A 24,356-nucleotide genomic window follows, 5' to 3' on the forward strand; every position below is an offset into this window, starting at 1 on the left:
ACAGGCAGAGAGAGGAGAGCGAGAGAGATGGCGTATCTGTAAGAAAAGTCAGTGTATTTATGGTTTGCTTTATAAAAGTTACTATAATACAATGGTACATAGTATTGAATTCACAAAAATATGAACAAATATTTACAGCAACACACACCCACAACGGAAACACTTCTCTTCAAAACAAGTTACATACAGGTGACAGAGTCTACACACGAACACCCCTAGATTTCATCTCTTCTCTTCTTCGCAGAGAGCGGGGGGCAGAGCAGAAACCCCTAACCTTCAAAAGCAGAGATTTGTTCAATGCAAACAAAGGAGTTGAAAGAAAAATGAGCCAACACTCTTCTAGATTATTGCAAACCATTCCAGGGTAGGGGCGGGGTTCCGGGGAGGGGGCCCAGCCCCTGGCCCTTGGGGAAGTTAACAGTGGCCCCAGTGTGGTGGGGCGAGGCCGGCCCCTCCCCTGGTTTCCTCACCTCCCCCCACTTCTTTCTTTCCTGGGGGGAGGGGAGGGGTGAGAATGAAGTCTCTGCCAACTACACATTTCCTTGTGTGAAAAATAAATATTTCCTCAGTTGCACAACAAGGCAAAGAACCGCACGTGGAAGAGAAGGTTGCCGTGGTGCCCAGGGACCCCACACCCTGTCGCATCCTAATGCCACCGACTTCCTCGCCTTGAAACCGGCGGGCTCGGTCTCCAACCCGAGAGGGTCTGGGGTGAACTGGAAAAAAAAAAAAAAACAAAAAAACAAAACCACCAACGACAAAAAAAAGAGAGAGAAAAATAACAATTCTTTGTACAGAATTTACATGATACAAGCTTGACACAAGCTGAGATAGCAGAGGCCGCGCGTCTGTCCACGGGTGGGAGCCGCGCCGCGGGGCCTCTCGTCCTGGAGCCGCCGGTCACCAGTCACGTTCCAGAGACTATGTACACGCCTGCGCTGCTCGCCGGGGCCGGGGGGGCTCGCGCTCGTGCGCCTGTCGTGGTTTTTCCCGGAAGTACGAAGCAGTGAGGCCTAAGCCCCCCGTCTGTTTCCACAAGAAACAACGTGCCCCGGAGTCCTTCGCGGCAGTCTATGTACAGGGGCTGCTGCTGAACTGCCAAACCCATCGTGTCCCCCTTCGTCTGGATTTTACACACGCATAAGAAACAAAAATCCATGGATATAAACCCTGAAGAGGATGGAAGGGGTCAAAAGGGAAAAAACTGTCAAAGACTTGGATCTGAGTTTTCAAATCTTCTCTCCAAGATTCTGCTTGCTCTGGGAGGAATAAGCTGCTCACTCAGCAAATAAATATGCTTTGGCCTGGCAGGGTCGACGCTGGGCGGGGGGCGTGGAGCTTCTCCACGCGAACGCGCCACGCTGCAGTGGTGGGGCGGGCACGGGCAGCTCACCAGCCCCTCCCAGCCCCCACACCCAGTCTGGGGTCCCCGGGGGCTCCCTCGCTGCTGGCATCCGAATGAAAAAGTAAACATTGAACCCAAGGTTGGGGGGTGGGGAGCAGGGAGCCCACGGCGCACTCCTGCCTGGGACTGGATGGCTCCTCCAGCAGCTCGGGGAAGAGACTGGGGAGTGGGTGGAGAAGGCTGGGGGGCTCCTCGCTGCGTGGCGGGCAGAGGGGGCCTGGCAGGTACGTAGTGTTCTGAGGTCACGGCCGCTGGCGGCCCCTGCCCGCAGCACCTGGCCGGCACCTCAGTCGTGGAACCGAGGCCCCGCTCTGATTCTGCCTTCACATTTCAACGGTTAAAATGTCTTTTCTTACGACGAGGACGAAAATAAAGAGAAGACAAAAACAACGTAGCAGCATTCACGGGAAGGAGCCGAGGGTACAGACAGAAAAAAGATGGAGAAAGCCGGAGAGGAGGGACTGGGTGTGGGAGTCAGACACAGAGACAGAAGTTCATGGCCAAGGACGATCCTCAGAGGAGCAATTCTGGAAACGAAGAGACGTGGGCTGACGGACAGAGAAGCCCTTTCCCGCGGAGAGGCTGGAGCTGCGGGGGGTGTCCTGGGGTAGTGTTGGGGCGCCGGGCCCTGGCGGGGCCACAGGGGGAGAGGGACAGCACCTGAAATGAGGCGGGAGCTGGGGCCGGCCCCGGCTGACATGTGGGCGCCGGGCGGGGCTAGTTGAGGGTCCCCCTGCAGTTCTCGGAGCCGCACAGGCAGGGGATCTTGACGTCCTCGATGGGGAACTTGTAATCGTAGGTGATCTCCTCGTTGACGCTGATGTGTTGCTTCGAGTAGATGACGATCTTCTTCTGCGACTCCACCGTGATCACCTTGGCGTAGCAGTTGGGCTGCGGCAGGAGAGGAGGAGGAGGGTGAGCCCCAGCCCCCCCCGACCCAACCGCATCTCTGCTCGGGGCCTGACTTCCGGCCACAGGGTCCCCCTTTCCCTTCCTACTGCAGGTGACTCTGCAATTTGTATTGCCAGCCAGGCCCTCTCTTCTGAGCTTGAGACAAGGGTGCTACCAGCTACGCCCCCAGCTGCCTGATTTTCTGAACAAAGTTTTATTGGCACACAGCCACCCCCTTTCACCCATTCCCTGCGTGTCACCTGTGGCTGCCGCTGTTCCCGCCGCAGTTAGGCAGCTGCTGCAGACATGACCTGGGCCACAAAGTCAAAAATTCTGACCCGGAGCAATGTGGCTCCTGTCCCAGACCCATGACTCCAGGAACCCTCTTGGCACCTGCCTTCAGCTGCTCTGGGAGGTGGCGTTGACTCAAGAAGCTCGAACCTGAATTTGTGACCCGCTCCTGCTTGGGGCAGAGGCCACACCGGGCGCCTGGGCCCTTGAGCAGCCACCTCCCCTCCTCCTGCAGTGCCAGCTCCAGCCCCACCGTGTCTGGGACGTTCGAGCTTCTAAGGGAACTCTTGAGTCCGTCTACGGGGCCCCCATCATTGCTCCCCTGGATGGCAGCAGCCCCACTCCTAGCCCAGCAGCCAGGGGAAGCTCTCCCGAGAGCCACCCTACGGCTCCAAGCCTTCCAATGTTGTCAGCACCCTGGCCCCATCCAACCTGCCTGCCTCGTCTTCTCAGCCCCTAACTTCATACCCACCACCTCCACATGCTGCCCCTCAAACAGCTGCTCCAGCCCTGCCCCCAGGCCTTTGAACATACCACTCCCCGACCGGAACACCTGCCCCACTTCCCACTCTTTGTCTCTCAGATCTCACAGACTCCCAGGAAGAGTCTCTTCTGGTCCCTAAGGCACAATGACCAAGTCACAGCTGTGAGAGCGAGGACGCGTACGGGGCTGGCCGTGTGAGCACACACCAAGGACCGTCACGCGGAACTCCACAACCTCTGACGGGACGGCTGCCATTGCCTCTGCTTCACCGATGGGGAAACTGAGGCGCAGTGATGGTAACTGTCCTACAGCAAGGATGCCGAAGCCTGGCCCGAGTCAGGGCTCCTCTGCTGGCACCAGCTGCCTGTGGCGCCGGGTCTCCCTCAGCACAGGAATCCCCGCGGGCAGCGCCCCCTCCTCTCCAGCCCTGTACCACCTGGTTCAGGGCCAGCACTGGGGCGTAGTAGGCTAAGCCTCTGCCTGCGGCACTGGCATCCCGTATGGGCACCGGTTTGTGCCCCAGCTGCTCCTCTTCTGATCCAGCTCCCTGCTAATGGCCTGGGAAGGCAGTGGAGACGGCCCTGCACCCATGTGGGAAACCCAGAAGAAGCTCTTGGCTCCTGGCTTCGGATCGGCCCAGCTTGGGCCATTGCACCCATTTGGGGAGTGAACCAGCGGAGGCAAGACCTCTCTGTCTCTCCCTCTCTCTCTCTGTAACTCTGTCAAATAATCTTTTAAAAAAATTTAATCTAAGCTTCAATTCACTCAAGACTCAGTCCCTCAGTTGTACTGGCCACATTTCAAGGGCTCGATCCTATGCGTGGCCAGTCTTCCTCAGTGGACAACACAGAGACATGGAGCCCACTGCAGGGAGTCCCCGGGGGAGGCTGTGCCGAGAGCCTGAGCTCTCTCCAAGCCCCGCCCAAGGAGGCACTGGGGGGAGCCCATGGCTGAAGCAACATTTCCTGAGCACCATTAGTGCTTCACACACAACAAAAGCCTCACTGTGCCCATTTTACAGATGAGAAGACAGAAGCTCGGAGTTGAACAAGGCTCCTTGCACAGGGCCTCACATCCCTACCTCCCCATGAACATGACCTGCACTTGGGAAGGAGGCCAAGCCGGCTCCCCTGCCGGGGGCTCCCGGGTCCTCCTCACAGAGGCGGGGGCAGCGCTGGCCCTGGCCGGTACTCACATTGCAGCTGTGGTTAATGAAGCGCGCAAAGTTGCCGCACTTGGTGGCGTCGATGATGGTGTCGTGGTCCACCCGGAACATGTAGCTGCTGCCGATGCCCTCATCCTCATAGCGCTTCTCCCGCATGTCCGCGATCACCTGCCAGCGACGGGGCGTCAGGCAGTGCCCCGCGGCCTGCGTCCACCCAGGTGCCCACCGTGCCAGGCCGCACCTACCTGGCGGATGTTCTGGCCCACGTACTCGATGACCATCTCGTCGGCCGCGATGGGCTCCATGGCGAACAGGCCCCAGTCGTGAATGTGGCTCTTGCAGAATTTGAGCTTTTTCTTCCGGAACTGAGGGAGGCAGGTCAGGAAGAGTGAGCCCTGCCCCCCAGGCTCCCGCCCCTGCCACGGCTGCCGCGGGCAGCGCCCCGTCTCACCTTGAGCTGGTTGAACTTGAGCAGGTCACTGTCGCAGCTGCCAGTGAAGGAGGACAGCAGGCGGCGCTGCTCCGAACGCCGCTCCGAGCCGGCCCGCGTGGAGGCGTGGGGCTGTGCGGGGATGCTCATGCCCTGGGAGTGCACAGCCACCGCCGCTCAGACTCAGACCTGGGTCCTGGGCGCTCAGCGGGGCTGTGCCGCTGGCCCTTTCGCACCCGACAACCCCACCGAAGCTCCGGGTCTCTGCTGTCTCCGACTCCCCAGGCTTCTCGCCCTGGGCTTTTCCACACCCATCTGTCCCTCGCTGTCACTTCTTTGCCTGCTCCTTCCCGTCAACATCGAAGCATCCTCAGCTCCCCCCACCTTGGCAGCGCCCCCCCCCAACTTCTGCTGTCTTTCCCTCATCTGAGCTGTTCTGAAAGCTGGCAGGCATCTCCCAAGGCCCTGCTGTCCCCTCAAACTCCTTCCTCGAAACCCCGGTGTCCCATCTCTCAGTCTCCACCTCTGTCCAGCATCCGTCCACCCCGAAGCTCTCCCGGTGAGCTCGTCTCCATCCTGACGGTGTTGACAGGTCCCAGAAGGAAATCCCCCACCCAAGCCCCACTGCACCCTGATGCCCAACTGCGCACCTGCCAGACCTCCACATCTGATACCCCACACTCCCATCCCACGCCGTGCCACGGGGAGGTCTTGGCGCTTGGCTTCCAGCCCCAGCCCTGCCCTTGCAACTTTCTGAGTCTTTCACATGCAACCTCCTGGACTCTCCCGTCCGTCCCACCCTCGTGTCTGACCTGGAAACCACAATGACCCTCAGGCGGTCTCCCCGTCTGGACGCCCACAGTCAGCTTGACAAAGCAGCCGGTGCAAGCTTTAAAACCCAGACTGAACCACGTCACCTGCACATCTTGTCTGCAAACCCTCCCTCGGCCACCATGCACCGGATACAAATCTAAGCTCACCACCCTGGCTCTCAGGACCCTTTCTCCTCCCCGCCTCGTGGCCTTGCACGTGCTGTTCCTCTGTGTGTGGCTGACTGCATTCAGTGAGCCCTCTCTCGTGCCATCCTTTTAGCAAGGGCTTATCTACTTCTCTGTTGTCTAAAAGTCCCCCACCCACAGGCGCCTTCCCTGGCTTCATCCAAGCCTGGCTCCAACGTGACACCCTCCCCCACCCTGTGACTCACCCATCCCTAGCCCCTCTCCTGATCTCTCCACAGCATCCCCTCCACCAGGAACTACCAGCTCCTCCCTCCAGGAGAACCCCAGACCCAGGACAGGGAGGGGCGTCTTGTTCACTGCAGCCCCAAATGATGCCCAGCACACAGCAGGGGCTGCACCTGCCGGAGACACAAGTCTGCTCGCCCTGCTGCCAGAAGCCTCTCACGGGCTCCCCAGTGCCCGTGGGACCGAGACTGCTTCTCGACTGGGCTCTCAGGCCCTGCCGGCCTCCCCTCTCCCCTACGAGCCCCAAGTGCCCCCCCGCCCCGCACCCGGCAGCAGTACCTGGGTGTCGGCAGGGGGCTCGTCGGTGCTGGCGCGGCTGCTGTTGAGGTATCTGAGCTTGTCTTTCTTGTCGATGGTGTAGAAGCCCTCGCTGCGGGCACAGCCCGTCACGTGCTCACGGATGCCATCGTCCCGTTTCTTTTTCTTAGCTGAAGAGAGGCTGGTGGGTGGGTGTGGGTCAAGGGCCACATGGACATTCTCAGAGAACTTCTCCCGGCCCCTCGCGATGCCTGTCCCCCCGCCCCGCCCCCAGCCTTGGATCAGCATCCGGGGATGAGACCAGCTGTACCCATCACCTCTACACCTTCCTCATGTGGCCGCTGGAGCCGGCTGAGACTGGAGTCAGGACTTAGCTGTACAGCCTTAGGGATTGTGTTCTTTTGCCACTACATGCCTCAGTTTCCCTTCTCTGAAATGAGGTGACAATGAGGCCTGAGGGACTAAACATGCTTAGGGCACCCAGTACACGTCCTGGCAGGGGAAGGGCTTGATAAGCTAGTGTCCCACAACAGGGACAACAGCGCCAGCCCCGGGCCACACTGGCCACCAGCACAGCTCTGGTGAGGAGCAGATTCTAGGGCCAGATTTGTCTGGGCTCAAACCTCAGCTCTGCCACTTTGCAGTGGCGTGGCTTTAGGCAGGACACTTAACCTCCCTGAACCTGTTTCTTCACATGTAAAACAGGAGAAATAATACCCCTACCTCATTAGACTACTGGGAGGATCCAATCAGGGGACGAGGGGACGAGGGCTGGGCATTTGGTGCAGTAGCTGACACTGCTTGGACCCACATCCTGTATCAGGGCGCCTGGGTTCCAGTCCTGGCTCCCCTCCTGCCAGAGGCAGCAGTGATGGCTCAAGAGGTTGGGTCCCTGCCATTCACATGGAAGACAGAATTGAGTTTCCAGCTCCAGGTTTTGGTCTGGACCAGCTCTGGCTATTGCTGGCATTTAGGGAGTAACCACTAGACAGGAGACCTCTGCCTCTCTCTGCTTGTCTACAAAACAAAGCAAAACAGGGGCCAACATTGGGGTATTATGGGTAAATCCACCGCCTGCAATGCTGGCATCCCATACGTTTGCCAGTTCATGTCTCGGCCGGTCCATTTCCTATCCAATTCCCTGCTATGGCCTGGGAAAGCAGTGGACGATGGCCCAAGTCCTTGGGCCCCTGCACTTACATGGGGGACTGGGAAGAACTCCTGGCTCCCGGTTTCACGCCGGCCCAGCTCTGGCCATTGCAACCATTTGGGGACTGAACCAGTGGCTAGAAGCTCTCTCACTCTCTCTCTCCCCCCATTTGTAACTCTACTTCTCAAATAAATAAATCTTTAAAACCAAAACAAAGATGCTGGCGTTGTAGCACGACAGGTTAAGCTGCTGCCTGCAAAGCTGGTACCCCCCACTGGAACACACGTTCAAGCCCTGGCTGATCAGCTGTGCTATCCAGCTCCTTGCTAACATGCCTGGGAGGGCAGTGGAAGAGTCCACGTGCTAGGGACCCCGTTACCCATGTGGGAGACATGGATGGAGTTACAGCCTCCTGACTCTGGCCTGGCCCAGTCCCGGCCACTGGGGCTATTTGGGGAGTAGATCAGAGGATGGTTCTGTCTTGTCTTCTCTCCATCACACTTTCAAATTAAATAAATAAATCCTTTTTCTTGGGCCAGAACATGTGTGCACTCATCCTGCCCTGTGGTTATGTCACATAATCCCACTGTTATGTTCAGGCCTGGGACCTGCCACCCCTGGGGTGAGAGGGTTTGGCACAGAGGGACTGGTTAAAAGTGATTCAGGGGTTAGCACTGAGGCACAGCAGGTAAAGCCACCGCCTGCAGTGCCGGCATCCCATGTGGGCTCTGCTTCTGATCCAGCTCTCTGCTGTGGCCCGGGAAGACAGTGGAGGATGGGCCAGGTCCTTGGGCTCCTGCACCCTCATGGGGGACCTAGAGGAAGCCCTTGGTTCTTAGATTCAGATCGGCTCAGCTCTAGCCATTGCAGCCATTTAGGGAGTAAACCAGCAGATGGAAAACCTCTCTCTGCCTATGCCTCTCTGTAAATCTGCCTTTCAAATAAATAAATACATATTTATAAAAAAATAGATAAATAAAAGTGATTCAGCTCAGAGCCTGCACTGTGCCCTACACACACTTGGGTAGGTGACTTGGAAGCTAGACAGGGACATCGGGCCCAGGGGGCTGTGTTCTGCACGCCAGCGGCATGGACCACAACGTCCAGCAGGATATAGGGGTGGTAAACCCAGAGTGTGTCATTGAGCCAGTCCATGCCGCTGTCCTGCTGTAGCAGCCGCTCGTAGGTGACACACAGGAAGCGGATGTCCTCTTCGTCGATGCCACCGTTCCAGATGTCATATAGGATGGTCATCTCCTCAAACTCGGAGCGAGGCCGGAAGAGGGGCTGGGGTGGCGAGAGCTCGGGTGAGGCGGACGCAGCCACCAGGTCTTCGTGGCGCTTCTTGGGAGGCCGGCGCCATGGCCCCCGGGCCTTGGCCAGCTCCATGTACTCCTCGGGAACCTCGTCGCGCCCACGGGGACCTGGCGGGATGGCCTCGGAGGGCCACTGGTTGTCTAGCTCCTTGAAGGGCAGCTTGGTGGGCTCAATGGGTGGTGGAGGCGGGGGTGGGGGAGGTTGGGGCGGGAGGGGCGGGGGTGGGGCCGGGATCCCCGTGTTCCGGAAGTCCAAGGTCACAGCCCGGGGGTCGTGGGTGCTGGGGAAGACAGGGGTCTGTGGCTGGCCTGGCAGGAGCAAGAGGTCCCTTCCCAGGGTGGGCCCTGCTGGTGGCCGGACCAAGGGCCCGTCCAAGGACAGCATGGACGGTGGGGACCGCCGGGGCCGGCCCGGCTTCCTTTTCATGGGGGAAGGGCAAGGAGCCAGGGGAGCAGGCAGCAGGGGTGGCAACTGGGCTGGAGCCCGAGCCTGGGCCCGCAGGACAGGCACAGGCAATGCCAGGGGCAGGGGCAGGGGCAGGGGCAGAGGGAGGGGTAGGCCTGTATCCAGGATCACCGGGGAGGCCAGGGGGCCAGAGCGTTCATCGCGCCGGCCAGTTGGGAGCGGGCAGACTGGCAGGAGCAAGGGCCCGCCGGGCTCAGGGAAGGTGGGTGTGAAGCTGAAGTCCCGGCCAGGTGTCCGTGGGAGGCTCCCGCTGCCCAAGCTCGGCGACTGGGATGGGTAAGAGAAGGGGCTGCCGGGCACCTGCGGGGAGCTCAGGGACAGGCCGCTGCTGCCCCCTGACAGCGGGGGCTCCCCGCCTGGTGTGGCCGGCACTGTCTCTGTGCTCTGTGACTTGGCCAGGCTGCCACAGAGGCCTGGAGTACGCGGGGGCTGGTCCTCGGGCAGAGGCTCCAAGGGGGCGGGTGGGTGTGGAGGGTCTGGGGTCTCAGGCTCCGGTGGTGGACTGGGTGGCCGGGGTGGCCAGGGGGGTGGCAACGGTGGCTGCAGAGGCAAGGAGAGCGCTGGAGAGGGTGCAGGCTCCACTTCCAGGTTCTCCTCTGCAGAAGGAAGGGCGGAGAGCAGACCATGACTCTGATTCAAACATCTCTCCAGGGCCGACTGTGGCTGCCCCACTATGTGCTTGCCAGCTGCCCAGCTCACAGCCCCTGAGCCCACCGGGGTCTGCGAGCACAGGGGCTGCCTTCCAGCTAAGCCGCTCAAGGACTGCTCAGCACCCAGCCCGGCGCGCACAGTAGGTGCTTCTGCGTGCTGCTGCACATCAAAGGTGCAGGAGACATGGCTGCTAGCCTTTCACACCGGCTGTCCTCACCGTGATGCTTCTGTGGTCCGAGATAATTTGCTTTGAGATGGGCAGAGAACTCACTGTCTTTTTCCCCGTAGCACTTGCCAGGGCCGTTGATGTCTTGCCCCCAGTATTTACCTGCCTTGCCGATAGAACACATTCTAACTTTTTCTGTCACCTCTCATCCTACCCACAATGTGTGCTCCACGGGGCAGACATTTCTGTTTGGTCCACTGTTGTATGGTGAGTGCCTAAAACACGACTGGGGGCCAACACAGCCTTGGTATCAAATTCCTATTCAAAGACCTGCAGTGTAGCCCACAGCTAAATAGACAAAACACCTTACTGTCTTCTCTCCCATGGGATTTACTCTAGGTAGGTGCTAACCGCAACTAAGTAGCGATATCCAGAGGCCTGGTCAGGGGTGCTGGCTACATGTCCTGCTCAGCGGCAACACAGTAGCCAGCAGCTCCTGCATGGCAAAGCCCTCCTGGGCAGCACCTGCAGCTCCACCCAGGATGCCTCGCCCATGCCTCCGCTCTCCTGCCCACCATGCCTATGTCCCTTCTTTCAGGAACATCTCATGGGGCCAAGGGTCCCAGGTCTACACCGGGAAATCCTGGCCTGAGGAACACACCAGCAATGAAAGCTGCACTCGCAAAGGCTACAGGGCTTACCTGGCGGGAGCTCGGGGGACGACGGCGGCCGGGCCTCTGTCTCCACCGCCTGGGGCTCTGGAGACAGTACCATGGGCCCTTCCTGGTTCAGCCCCGGCTCCTCCGGGGGCTCCTTGCAGTCCGTCAGCTCCTCTGTGCCCACAGGCAAGAGGGGCTCCTCCGGCGTGGGGGCGGGCTCCTCGGGGGCTTCATCGTCCGCCTCAATGTCCACCTCCTCTTCTGTGCCCAGCGATTCCACGGCGGGAGCCCCCGGGGCCAGAGATTCCTCCTCGCCAGCCTCCTCAAAGCTGTCAGCACCTGGGGGAGCCAAGCTCTCCTCTGGCCCTGCCGCCTCCTCCGCCTCCGCCTCCTCCGCCTCCGCCTCTTCCTCCTCCTCCGCCTCCTCCTCTTCTTCATCTTCTGAGGATGAGGATGAAGACTCGGAGCTTGACTCAAACTCAGAAGACCCGGAGCTCTCACTGGAGGACTCAGCCTCGGCCTTGGACGTGGCGACGCTCACGGTCTCCTCTGGATGGGGACACAGAGGCGGAGCCGTGACTGCCGGGCCCTGACCCCACGCTCCCCAAATCCTCGAACCAGGGACGCCTGGACGGAGCACATCCTGAGAGGCGTGTGTGAGGTCAACTCAGACAGCAAACTAATGGCTCTTTCTCACCCGTGTCCGGGTCCAGCGTGGTCCCCGAGGTTCGGTAGGAACCCACCGTCCCCTTAGCTGCCCCTGCGACCCTCCAGCCTGAGCCACCTACACACTCCGGATAGTTCACAGGAGTGCAGCCATCAGTAGCTTGTGTGTTTTAACAAGGTGGCAGGACCAGCTTTGCCCACACGGGATTTCTGACCGTGGCACTGGCTCTGCCCCTGCACAGCGGCCCCTGGCGCCTGGGCCCCGCTCACCTCCATCAGAGTCCCCTGCGTCCTTCTCGCTGGCTTCCGACAGGGCTGTGTCCTCATCGTCATTCTCAGACTCATCCCGGTCCTCACTGTCATCGTCGTCCTGGGCGATGGGGCAGGGTGGGGAGTCGTGAGCCCGGGGCCAGCTCCCCTGCCCTGGCCCAACCCCCGGCCTCGTGGCCAAGTCGTACCTTGTCTGACGTGGATGAGGTTGAGGAAGAAGAAATCTGGCTCCTGGGGCCGCCTTCCTCCTCCTCCTCCTCTTCCTCCTCCTCCTCCGCTTCTGCTTCCTCCTCCTCCTCCTCCTCCTCCTCGGTGCTGTCCCGCTGCTCCTCCTTGTCAGAGGCCGAGGACGAGGGTGAGGTGGTCGAGGACCCCGAGGAGGAGGATGCCGACGAGGACGAAGACACCGACAAGGACTCCTTCTCGTCCTCCTCCCCGCCACTGTCCAGCTCCAGTGGCCGCGCCGGCCGCCGCCGCACACCCACGCCCTTGGGGTCCCGCTTGGTGAGCTCGCATGGGGCGTCGGCCATGTCCCGGTCTCGCTCCCGCTCAGATTCTGTGGGGAAAGGAACATCAGGACTGGGCTGGGGGCAGGGGCCCCGGCGCCCCGCAGGATGGGGCGGGACACGCACCTTCGTCCTCCTCATCCACAGAGGTCGAAGGCCGGAGCCGCTTCTGGTCCCCAGACGAGGCTGCCTCTGGAGGCTCCTTCCTTTTGACCTTGAAGGAGGGCAGGCGGATGGCCCCGCGCAGTCCAATGCCCAGGCCCAGGCCCTCACAGCCCAGGCCCTCGCCCTTGCCCCACGACTCCAGCAGGCACGAGGCCACTCGGTCCCTGGGCTTCCGCCGGTCTTCGTCCTTGTGCTCGCCCGACTTCACAGGGGTCAGTGAGGCCTGTGAGAGAGGGGGACAGTCACCAGGGTCACAGTGCCACCGCCAAGCCTTCCAGAGGTCCTCCCTGAGCAGCACCGGGAGCCACAGGGGACCGCATACACCTGGCCCGCGCCTTGTGCCCTGGCCCAGGAGCTCTGCTTGGTCTCACAGACCCTCTATTTCCTCACCTGCAAAATGGGGCCACTAAAGTCACCCCACTTAGGAGACTGGAATCCACAAGAACTACACTGTGAGTCCACATGGGCACTGCCGGAACACCAGTGTCACGGAATTCACACGGATGCTTCCTAGTCTCTGACTCTATCCTACTCCGGTCCAACGCACAGGAAATGGGCATCTCTGAGCCTTTGCGGGGCACTGTGGGCGGGCGCCGGAGCAGCCGTAGGATGAGCTCTGCCCCTCAAGCCCTCCAGCTCCTCTTCCCCGGGTGCCTGACAGAGCAGCTGCTAGTTAGCGACTGCCGTTTCTGGTCCAGGAGGGTGGCAGGACCGGGCTGAGTGACAGGCATGTGTCAGCAGTGTCAGACCGTTCATTCTGATGTTACCGGCCTGCTACACGGACGACACACAGGCTCTGACAGGTGCCGATTACCTGGGCTGCATTTCCCAAAGCAAAACTGATAACCATGGCCACCTCTAGATAGAGGGACACAGGCGACTGGGGGCAGCTCTGTGGCACAGCAGGTTAAACTGCTGCCTGTGACACAGGCATCCCATATGCCACCTATTGAGTCCCGGCTGCTCCACTTCCTATCCGGCTCCCTACTAATATGCCTGGGAAGGCAGAAGATGGCCCAAGTGCTTGGGCCCCCGCACCCACAAAGGGGAAGGGTGGGCCGCACCGCAGAGACAGCCAGGCCAGGGTCCCTCTGGGTGGGCGTGGCTGCCGCCCGGCGCTCCCCTCGAGCTCCCGGCAGGGGGCGCTGTGAACCCACCTTGGCCAGGCGCTCCTTCTTGCCCCACCACTCGTCGAAGGCCCGGAAGGCCACGACCTCCACCATCTTGCGGTTCAGGTCTCGCTTCATGATGGCCTTGAGCTCCTTGAGCACCACGAGCAGCACGCCGTCCACCGTGGCCTTGTGCGGGTCCTCCTGGCGCGGCACGTAGCCGGGCGGCGGCACGGACGGGTCAAACTTGGGCAGCGGCGGCCAGGGCTGGCCGCGGCCGGGGCCCGCGCCACCCAGCGCGAATGGGCCGCGGTAGGGCGGCAGGTTCACGAACTGCAGGCCGGCTGAGGCGGCGGCGGCGGCGGCCGCCATGAAGGGCGGGTAGGGGCAGGCGCCCTGGCCGGTCATCAGGCGGCTCAGCATCTGCGTCTGCATCTGGAAAGACATGGGCATGCCGCCCCACTGGCCGCCCAGCACGTGGCTCATGTCCACCTGCACCACCGGGAACAGCGCCGGCGGGAAGGGCGGCAGCGGCGGCAGGATGGGCGGCGGCGGCACCCCCGGCGGCGCGGGCAGCGGGGGCGGCGGCACGGGCACGGTCACCGCCGGGTGCGTCGGGGGCGGCGGCGGCGGCGGCGGCGGCAGGGGCGGCGGCATGGGGAAGCCGGGCTGGGGGGGCGGCGGCGGTGGCGGCGGCGGCGGCAGCGGCGGGAAGCCGGGCGGCGGGGGCAGCGGCAGGCTCGCGGCCAGCACCGAGGGGGCCGCCACCGCCGCAGCCGCTGGGGTCACCACCATGGGCTTGGGGCAGTCGGCGCTGGTGATGGGGGCCGAGGGCATCTCGTCATCAGAGATTTCCATGTCCTCGCCGGAGGACTGCTGGCCCTGAAGAGAGAGCAGAGAATGGGTGGCTGGGGGCGGCCGCCTGGCTTCCCAGGCCGGACCCCCGCCAAGTCCCTCCAGGCCTTCGAGCCTCACCGCGGGCAGCATGGTACCTGCTCGCGTTCCCTGAGCATGCACACAGCCATTCACTCGGTCAACAAACACTGGCTCAGCACCTTGTGCGCGCTGGGTGCAGGTGCCAGGGTCAGAGGTGACCGGGAGAGCCTTGCTCCCCACAAGGAAGAGGCAGAGGATAGTGGGAAAGCAGGGAGAGGGAGGGTGGGCCCCGGGAGGGGGGTTCTGTTTCCACTGGCGTTTGGAGAAGACCACCAGTCGCACTCCCCAGGCTGCCTCCCCCCAAGCCTGCCCACCACCTCCCCACTGGGGCTCAGTCGTCACAAGCACCCTGCGGTCGGTCTGTGACCTTCCTTCATACCAGTAAGGATGCTGGGACAGGGAGAGTTAACTCAGCCAGCAAGACAGGGCGCCAGGCAGCGGCTCCCCGTCAGGCCCTGCCGCCCCGACAACACCTCCAGTGCACAGGCAGCAGGTGGGTTTTTAGTTTCCACTGTTGTTCTGTTCACCTGCTCTGCTGGGGGGGCGCTGAGTGTGGGTGCTGAGTGGCTCAGAGCTGCACACAGTTTACTGTCTGCGCAGGAGCCTCACAAGGTGGCGTGCTCTACCATCCCTCCTGACAGGTGAGACACAGGCCGAGGGGGCTGGCACTGTGGCTTAGTGGGTACAGCCTCTGTCTGCAGCCCAGCACCCCATATGGGTTGCCAGTTCAAGTCCCGGCTGCTCCTCTTCCAACCCATCTCCCTGTTAATGCGCCTGGGAAAGCAGCGGAGGATGGCCCAAGTGCTCCAGCCCCGGCTACCCACACGGCAGACCGGGAAGAAGCTACTGGCTCTTGGCTTGGGACTGGCCCAGCTCTGGCCATTGCCAACAATTTGGAGACTGAACCAGCAGATGGAAGATGGTTCTCTGTCTTCCCTCTCTGTAACTCTGCCTCTCAAATAAATAAATAATGTTAAAAAAAAAAAAAAAAAAAGATGCAGGGCCGAGGGGAAGTGTGGCACAGTGGCTAAGCCATGGCTTGGGACACCCACTTCCCACACAGGAGTGCCTGGTTCAAGGCCTGTGCCCCCTTCTGACCCAGCTTCTTGCTAATGTGCACCCTGAGAGGCAGCAGGCACTTGGGTCCCTGCCACTTGCTTTGACCTGGCCCAATCCTGGACACAGAGGGCATTCGGGCAGTGAGTCAACAGATGGAGGATCTCTCTCTCTGCCCGTCAAATAAAACATATAACTTTAAATAGGACTGAGACTCACACCCAGGACCCCTGCCCAGTGACGGGCTGCTGTTAGAGTCCAGAGAAGGAGGGCCCAGGATGACCTCACGCCTAAAATGGGCAAGGGCCCCTGACCTCGGAACTGGGGGCAGGCTCCTCCTGGGCAAGGTGCAGCCAGGGGCGGTCTGGGGGGCTGTGCCACCCCCAGACCCTCGAGCGCTCATACCCTGCCCTGGATGGACAGATGCCCCTGGCACGGAGTCAGCTCGTGTGAGTGGAGGTTCAGGGGCAGTTCTGCAGGCTGCAAGGCCAGGGCCTCAAAGGGAGACTGGGCTGGGGAGAGGAGGCACATTAAGCCTGTAGCTGCAGCAGGGAACTCCGGGTTTTATTAGGTCTGCGCTACACGCCTGCGCACACACGCACACACACACACACACACGCACACATTACAGGCTCTCCCTCTCAGGGTCCCCCGGATATAGGAAGCAGGGACAGGCACAATGGGCCCAAAACTCAGAAAGAACGCCCCAGTCCTGGACAGCACCAAGTGAGGCAGGACGCAGCACACAGAGGGTTAACCCAGGCCGCTGATGCCAGCCAATCACAGGGAGCCGCAGCCCTGGGCCAGCCCAGGGCCCGCCCCGCCCCTCGGGCCGCTGGGGTGAGAACCGTAGGCCAGAGCAGAGCTCTGAAAGGTCCGGCGACGCCTGGAGCTTCCAGGAAAGCACAGCACCTACTGCGAGACTGTGAGACAGCTGCACTCACTGGCCCATTTCACAGATGATGAAACTGAGACTCAAGGAAAGTGCCTTCCCCAAGGTCACACAACCAGCTAAGTGGCAGAGCTGGAAGTCTGCGCTGCTAACCCGTGGCCTCTGTGAAGAAGGCACTGGCCCCCTTCCCATCACTGGTCCGTCCTGCGTTGCGCCCCTGCTCCGACCTCAACCTGGGCTACCTCTGTGGGTACCGCGCGCTCCCACGCTCAGCCCTAGCGAGCAGGGAGTCCAGGTGCTGCTCTCCTGGCCGCCAGCAGGGGGCTCCCGTGGCCAGGCTGGAGGTCTCCCTTGCTCTGAGTCCTGAAGCTCCCAGACACAGGCTGTCAAGGGCCTCCCTCGTTCTCCCTTTCCCTCCAGCGGCTACTGGCAGCGCTGGGCTTCTCAGCACTGGACCAGCTGCTCATGGTAAAGGTCCCAACCCCAGGCGGCCGAGAGGGAAGGGGACAGGGTCGGCAGCCCCACCCTTTGCACACCTGTCAGCTCCCCCTGCCTGGACCACTTCCCCAGAAGTGCCTGGAGGCCCCCTGTAGCCCAGCCACCTGTGGCACCCTCCCGGGCAGGCCAAGTTCCTCTCTGTTCCTCCCTGAGGCGGCCACATGGCCCAGTCAAAGGCTCAGGAAGAAGGGAGCCCCCCCTCCACCCACAGAGGCACCAAGCCCCCTGGCTGCTCCTGCCGGCAGGGTCCAGGGGCTCCAGAGCAGGTGTCGGCAGGGCCTGTCATGGACCAGGAGGAGGAGGGGCAGAGGCCAAGCAAGGCGACTTAAGCCTCCCCAAGGGGACCTCCCGAGGCTGGAGGAGGGCAGCACCGGAAAGGGGCTGGGGGTGGACAGGACGGCCCCCTGCAAGCCAGCCCTTCGCTCCCCCACTGCCGCAGCCAGGAGGAGAAGGGGCACCTCAGGGCCCTCCCTGCCTGGTTTTCCATTTCTGCAGAGGGCACCAGGCCTGGCCCAGCATAGCCCCCTGGCCGGTCTCTCTGGCCCCATGTACCTGAGCATTGAGACCAGCCCTGATGCCCCCATGGTTGAAATTCCCACAGAGAAGGGGGGATTCCATAACTCTCACCGCAGCCCATACCCACCAGAGCAGCTCGAGGGGGGTTTATCCCGAGGAAAAGTCCTAAGTCCCCTGACCCAACAAGGAGAGCCACAAGACTAGACCACGCCTTGCTTCTCCCCAGGGCTGTTAGGGAGCTCAGAGCCAAAGCAGCTGCTTGGGCACAGCCCTCCGAGCTCTGTCCATCTTCCTTTCCCTCCCTCCGTCCGCCTGTCACGCTGGCTTCCCCAGCCCTGCTGCTTCAGACCCTCACCCTAAACATGGTGGACAGAAAACGGACAGAACAACTGCGGACAAACGGACAGACAAGGGGGTACCTCATCCATCTTCTCTGAAGTTGGGGTCCTGTCTCCTGCCAGGTCCAAGGCCACCTCAGCCGTCTGGCCCAGGCGACCAGCAGGGTCCGGGGGGCCCGGCTCAGGTGGGGGCCGTGGCCCCAGGCCCAGGTCCAGCTCGTCATCATCGTCAGAGTCAGGCAGTGGTGTGGGACTGATGTCCTCCAGGCCGGTGCTGGAGGGGCGCGAGGAGGGTGGGGTGGGGCCCCGGAAGCCGGGCTGGGAGTTGGTGCCAAAGGGGGCCAGCGGCGAGAGCTGGGAAGAGGAGGAGGAGATGGGGCTGCCCTCCATCTGCAGCTCCGTGTCCGAGTCCTGCTCCCGCAGGAAGGGCAGCTTGGTGCGCTGCTCCTTCAGCAACATCTCGATGCGCGAGTCCAGGCTGTCGTGCGGCTTCTCGGGGCCTGCGGGGGACGACTCCAGCGTGGGGGTGCCGGGGCTGTCACAGGGCTCAGGACTCCAGCCAAAGGTGGGCCGGCCGCCCAGCTCCATGCTGTTGGTGTCAGGGGGTGGGGGGCCGGGTGGCGTGCCTGGCTTCTCCTTGGCGGGGGGCTCCGAGGGTGGCAGGGGTGGGGGCACAGGAGCCCTCCGGAACTCTCCGCTGTCACGGGTCCCAAAGGTGGCTGTGGCGGTGGGCTCCTCGGGGGGTGGAGGAAAGGGAGGCGCCGGGGTCTGATACGGAGAGAACGCCGATTTGAATCCGGGAGCAGGAGCAGCTTGGGCAGGAGGTGGTGTGTGGGCAAACGTGGCCGAATCTTGTGGCTGGGCCTTGAAGGGGGGGCCACTGCTGCCCCCACTGCTTCCCACTGCCCCGAAAGGGAGGTCGGAAGAGCCCCGGAAGGAGGCCGTGGTCCCGGCCACCGCGGTGGCTGCAGAATTGTGCACATAATGATGCTCATGGCGGCGGTTGTAGGCGTCCGTGAACTTGCTCTCATGGCGCCGGGCCTTGAAAGTCGTTGTGGGGTCCTGGCTGAAGAGGTAGGAGGGTGTGGGCTGGCGGCTGGAGTAGCTGGAGTCCTGCGAGAAGGGGGTGCCTAGGCGCGGTGTGAGAGGGGTGCCCTGTCCGTAGGAGTTGGGTGTGTCCAGGCGGCAGCTGGAGTAAGCCGTGTCCTGGGAGAAGGGTGTCCCGCCGCTGGTGGGGGTCACGGAGGAGGAGCCAGAACCACAGCCCACAGACAGGCTGCCATCCTTGAGGCGCTTCAGGGCGTCTGACAGCTACAGGGAGAAACAGTGAGGTGAGCTCGCTAGGGGAAAGAGGACTGCTTTCACTTCTCTCTCTGGCTACTGGGAAGCTCAGAGGCAATGCGCTCTAGAACCACAGCATGTGGTCAGGACAGGGCAGAGATGGAGGAAGAGTGTCGGGATGGTCCTAACTTTACTCTCAGGAGTGGCCAGTTACCCTCAGGGAACTTGAAAGTCAATGCTAATCCCGGAGGCCAAGAAGGGAGAAGACCCTGACCCTTTGCTATAAGTGGGGATTTCCTATCTGCCTCAAGAAATCAAAGACCTTCCAGGCAGGGGCGCGACCAGGAACTACGGTCTTGGCCGTAAGCAGGGGCCCAGGGCTTTGCTCTGCTTCCTGATGTCCCTGTTTGAGGTTTAAATGGTGTGTGATGGACAAGTCAGCTGAGCCCCACGCAGGTGAGCAGAGCTCCCCAGCTGGCCGGCACCAGGGCGAGACGCTCCCCACGCGGAGTGGCCAGGTGAACGTCCCGGGAGGCGGCGGTCTGGGAAGGGGTCAGCTGTGTCCTGGAAGGGGCCTGCAGTCTTCCTCAGGACAGGGCTTGAGACACAAGGGCTCTGCCCACAGCAGTGCCTGCTCCAGACAGCGGGAGGGAGGGCTCTGGAAGCCACAGGGAGCAGGACCAGCAGTCCCAGGGGAGGTGGGAAGACAGGACTTGAAGTCCCCGCTGAGGATGTGGGGTAGCCCTCCAAAAGCCAGAGCTGTGAGGTGCCCCGAGTTGGTGAGGCTTTCCCGAGGTGGAGGGAGGGAGGGGGGAGCACACTGGGACGGGCCAAACCCACCTGCAGGGTCTCGGTCACGATGGGAGAGACAGCGTCCAGCTCGCCCACGGGGAGGGTCTGGGGGGTGTACCGGCCCGTGACCAGCAGTTCATAGAACCGCATGCGGGTCTCCCCTGTGGAAAGGCAAAGGAGGGGGACTCAGTGGGGCTCCAGGACGGGGCAGCCCATTGGGATTCCAACCTGTCCAGCATCCTCCGGAGTCCCTTGTGTCGGAGACCCCAGGGACCTGAGGAAGCTCTGTGACCCCGGCCAAGATCCTGCCCCCTTGGCTCCTGGCTCAGGATCCCCGTCTATTCAAGAAAGCTGCTAAACTCCATTTTTCTGACGTTAAAAATTAGAATGGAGAGCCTCGTAGGGCTGGGACGTCACCAAGTCCAGAACGAAGTCCCCCCCACCCCGCCCCGCGACCTGGGCCATGGGGCTCTAACAGTCCGGTTTCCCTGTCCTTTAACAGCCAGAGGTTCGCAGCAGGGAGCAGAGGAGCATGGGGACACAGAGGGGAAGTCTGTGACCAGCAGTCTGCACAGCACAGGACACTCTGGTGAAGTGCCTGGGGCCTGGCCCTCTGAGCCTTTATAGAGAGGGGGCCCAGGTTACGGGTATTTACAGAGCCTCAGAGACAGCTGCCTGCATATGCAAAGGAGACACATTCCTGGAGCTACACTTTACAGTTTACTGGGCTCCTTCTTGAAATACAAACTATTCAGCTGGTAGTCCCTGGGGGGCGGGGTTCTCCTCCCCAGAAATGACGCTTTGGTGAGAGCTGGCTGTCAGTACAAGGACCTCTGAGAGGGGAGGGGCTCCACCATCCGTTTTCAGGGTGCATTCAGACTGCAGTCACCCAAAGGGGTACATACACTTAAAGGGGCCCCACTCCTCCCCCAGAGGTTGAGACGCCGGGAGAAGGAGGGGTAGGGACTGCGGAATGGACTGAGTCTGTGAGCCCCTGTGCAAGTGCGTGCGAGACCACGCCTACTCAGGACCGGACAGCCCCTTCTCCACCCCTGGCACGGTCCTAGACTCTCACTAACACTCATTCATACTCAAAAGCTAATAAAAGTTTACCTTTCCCTGCCTTGGGTTTGGTGTGCCCCACCTGTTTCTAAACCTTGCACCGACAAACCCGCTGGCAGCTGCACCCAAGCCCCTCCCCACCAAGGGTTCCCAGGGAGCACCAGTGGGCTCTGGACCTAGCAGGGTCCACCCACAGGGCAGGCTTGTCCCACAGCAGCCAGCCACTTCTTTTATAGTAATAACGTTGGGGGCTTCCTCAGGACGACCCTGGGGGATGCCCTCTAGGGCTGCCCACCCCTCCAGCCAGCCTCCCAGAAGAGCCTTGCAGACCCTGGCGGGGAGCGTGGTCTCCCCAGCCTGGCTCTCCCAAAGCTGGCTCAGTAGTGTGCACCAAGCCAATCGACTGGTGCGGGGAGGTGCGCGGTCTCTTTAAGAGCGAGGAGGGAAGACACAGTGTCAGCCCCGAGCAGAGCACCCAGCACAGCCCCACGCAGCCTGACTGGCTCACAGCTCCCCGGCCCCCTGGGCACAGGCTGGGTCCCGCTTCCAGGGGGATGGGGCAGCAGGGGGAATGGGGGGCTGCCGGGGCCCCAGAGGCCTCACGTTTCAGCAGAGGAACCCTCTCTTTCTGACTTTGAGGGCGTCCTAGTGGCTCATCCTCAGCACCCCCTCCCATCATCAAACTCTGCCTCCTCCCCTCACACAGACAGCAACACTGGGGACTGTCTGAGCCCTGGTGAGGGGGGCCTGTGGTGGGGAAGCCTGGGGGGGGGTCCCTAGGGGTGCAGTGGCCAAGCACCAGCACATTTGGTAAATTATAGCTCGTCTCCTAGCAACAGACAACAGCTTTAGCTCCATGTGACTCTACCCTCAGGAGGGGGCCAACAAATAAATAAGTTGTGTGGGGGGGTGAATCCCAGAGAAGATTGAGGCGGGGAGGCCTCCAGACGCTGCAGGGGGGACCCCCAGAGGCACAGGAGTGGCAGTGAGGGCAGTGACAGGTCTCTGTGGCCCCTCCCCTCCCGGGCGCGCACTCACCTTTGGTGTCCAGCTCCACGTGGATGATGTTGCCCATGACGGAAGTGCTGTGCAAGTGCTGGACCGCCTCCTTGGCCCCCCTGACGGTGGCGAAGACCACCTTAGCAATACCCAGGTGCTTCTTGGTCTTGGGGTTGTACAGAATCTCCACCTCCTCCACCTCTCCATACTTCTTGCACATGTCCCTCAGGAAGTTTTCTCGGATGTTATCATTCAGCTTGGCAAATGTCACCTGCTTCGGAGGCACCGGGCCCACGTAGAACTCATCGATCTGGCAGGTGCCGAGGGGGAAGGGAGTTTGGAGAACATTGAAACCGAAGGGAAAACACAGCATTCCCCAAACGCCCGACAGTTGAAAACAACGAAGGGTAAAAAAAAAAAAAAAAAAAATTAATACAAAATTTTTTTTGAAAAAAAAAAAAAATGCACGCGGGCGGGCCCGGGAAGCGGAGGATTAAATCGTTTGGAACGTGGAAGTCCTCTGGGTTCGGAAGGAAAGGAGAAAAAGAAACAGTTTCTCTCTCCCCAGCCCCCATTCTGGCCTCCAGTCCCTGAGGCCCGGCCGGGGGCGACCCCCGAGGCTAGGAAGTCGTTCCCCCAAGCCCCGGGTCCGGCGAGGGGGGCGGGCCCCGGGCCGGGCTCCTGCGCAGGCCGGGGCCAGGTGGGGACCGGGAGCCCCGCCGGGCGTCCCGGCGCCGCGGCCCCGAGCGAGCGGGAGCTCCGTGCCCGGCGGCCGGGAGGGGGGCGCCCTCCCCGCCGCAACTTCCCGGGGCCCCTGGACGGCGGGAACTCGGAGCCCGGCGGGGCTGGGTCGCAGCTGGCGTTATTTTCGAACTCGGGAGTCGGGGGGCCGGAGGGGGAGGGGTCCCACCTTGAATTTGGGCACCGACAGCTCCAGCTCCTTGTTTTTGGTCCAGATCCCGACGACCCGGGGATCCTCGACGATCTCCACCGGGCGGTTGCTGGACATCTGCGGGGAGCGAGGGGGGGCCGGATGGGAGGAGGGCCGCCCCCTGCCCGGGGGGGCCCCCTGACCCCGGGACCCCGGCCCCCTGGCGCTTGTCACACCCCGGCTGACAGTTGGCCGGGGGTCAGCGGGGGCCCCCGGGCCGGCTACTCACCGCCAGGCTGAAGTGCTGCCCATCGTAGCGGTACAGTTTGTGGTGCCCCTTCTTGAGGGCCGGGTCGATCATCAACTTGTAACTTCTCCAATGGTGGTTCCTCCTCTCGCCCGAAGGGCCGGGCTGCGGCGGGGGCTGCTGGTGCTGGTGGTGGGGGGGGTAGCTGTTCTCCATGCCGTTAACCCAACCTGAAAACCAGCGAGTTGTTGTCGTCCGCGCCGCCGCGGCCGCCGCGTCCACACTCGCCCAGGGGCCCGGCCGGCCGGCCCCCGCCCCCACTTCCAGCGCGCCCCGAAAGCGCCGGCGCCCCCGAAACAAGAACGGAGCGAGGGAATGGCCCTTCCGGGGGAGGATTACGCGCCCGCCCGCTCGGCCACCGTCTCGGGGCGGCAGCGAGGGGCTCCCCGGCGGCCCCGCTGCGGGCTGGCGGGGCCCGGGGCGCCCGGAGGACGCGGGCTCCGGCCCATGGTGCCCGCCCGGCCGCCCGGCGTGGCGCTCGCTCAGTCCGGCGCGGGCGCGGGCGGCTCGCGGCAGGCCTGGCGCCGCCCGCACGCCCGCCTGCCTGGGGCCGGGGCCGGGGCCGAGCCGGGCCGGGCCGGGCCGGGGGCTCGGGCCGCCCGGCTGCTGCCGCCCGCGGCCTCTCCCTCCCCGCGCCGCGCTTACATCCCCGCCGGGCGCCGGCCTCCCTGCGCCGCCAGCCAGTACATGGTGTCCCCCGCGGGAGCCGAGGCCGGGGCGGCCGGACCGGGGGCCCCGAGCTGCTGCCGCCGCCGCTGCTGCCGCTGCCGCTGCTGCTGCTGCCCGGGAGGCGGCTGGCGGCGGAGGCTCGGCTCCCAGTAGCCGCACATCCCACAATACACCGCTAAGGAGCCCGACCCGAGCGCTCACCCTCCTCCTCCTCCTCCTCCTCCACCTCCTCCTCCTCCTCCTCCTCCTCCTCCCCTCGCCTTCCTCGCCGCTTCCCCAGGCGCTCTCCCGGCGGCGGCAGCTGCGCCGCCAAAGCCCCGGGCCTCAGCGGCCCCCCACCCCTCACTCGCGCGCTCCCACACTGCCTCCCCCTCCCCGGGGGGAAGGCCTTTTAATTTATTTATTCTGCTGGGACTGATCTGGGGGGCTTGGCGGGCGGGGGCGGGGGGGGGCTCGGCGGGCTCTCCCTCCCGCGGCGGGGGGCGACCCTCAGAGCCGTGCGCCCCTGGAGCCTCCGAAAACTGTGTTCCAAAGTGGCGAGCGCGGCGGCGGTGGGCGCGCGATTGTGTGGTTGCGGACGCCGGGCTGGGGGAGGCCGGCGTCGACTCGAGGCAAGTTGCCATCGAGGGATCTCGGCTCCGGCTTCCTGCTCGGGCCCGCGACCCCCTCCCCCCCGGAGCGGCGAGGGTTGGAACCGAGTTAGCACTCGCCCTGCTGGGAGGAAGCAGCCCCCCGGCCTGGACCTGGGCCACTGGAGCCTGGTTCTCCGCTGGCACTTTCGGAGGGGAGCGCCCAGCGATTGTCCTGGACACATGCTGTCCCCCGCCCCCTCCCAGCGGCCGGCCTG

At 62.7% G+C, this 24,356-nt stretch overlaps 1 protein-coding gene across 1 annotated transcript; it reads right to left on the reverse strand.

Moving 5' to 3' along the window:
* Positions 1-33: 33 nt before the first annotated feature.
* Positions 34-23,670, reverse strand: SETD1B (SET domain containing 1B, histone lysine methyltransferase). Its single transcript, XM_070066156.2, has 17 exons — positions 23,486-23,670; positions 22,823-23,010; positions 22,573-22,671; positions 21,702-21,972; positions 19,650-19,762; positions 17,610-18,839; positions 13,341-14,174; positions 12,145-12,406; positions 11,701-12,068; positions 11,513-11,612; positions 10,619-11,125; positions 8,434-9,696; positions 6,190-6,356; positions 4,688-4,819; positions 4,482-4,601; positions 4,267-4,404; positions 34-2,296 (listed from the first exon to the last, which is right to left on the reverse strand). The coding sequence occupies exons 2-17, from the start codon at positions 22,994-22,996 to the stop codon at positions 2,123-2,125; spliced, it is 5,952 nt and encodes a 1,983-aa protein (XP_069922257.2). The 5' UTR covers positions 22,997-23,010; positions 23,486-23,670; the 3' UTR covers positions 34-2,122.
* Between the last annotated feature and the right edge of the window lie 686 nt (positions 23,671-24,356).

This window comes from Oryctolagus cuniculus, chromosome 21, assembly GCF_051225735.1.
Source record: "Oryctolagus cuniculus isolate XC-2025 breed Fujian yellow rabbit chromosome 21, ASM5122573v1, whole genome shotgun sequence".
Lineage (NCBI taxonomy): Eukaryota > Metazoa > Chordata > Mammalia > Lagomorpha > Leporidae > Oryctolagus > Oryctolagus cuniculus.

Coding starts and splice junctions, on each gene's coding strand:
- SETD1B (XM_070066156.2), bottom strand. CDS start 22,996: ATGGAGAACAGCTACCCCCCCCACCACCAGCACCAGCAGCCCCCGCCG. Junction 19,763..21,701: donor CGTGGAGCTGGACACCAAAG/GTGAGTGCGCGC, acceptor GCCTTTCCACAG/GGGAGACCCGCATGCGGTTC. Junction 14,175..17,609: donor CTTCAGAGAAGATGGATGAG/GTACCCCCTTGT, acceptor CTCTCTCTTCAG/GGCCAGCAGTCCTCCGGCGA.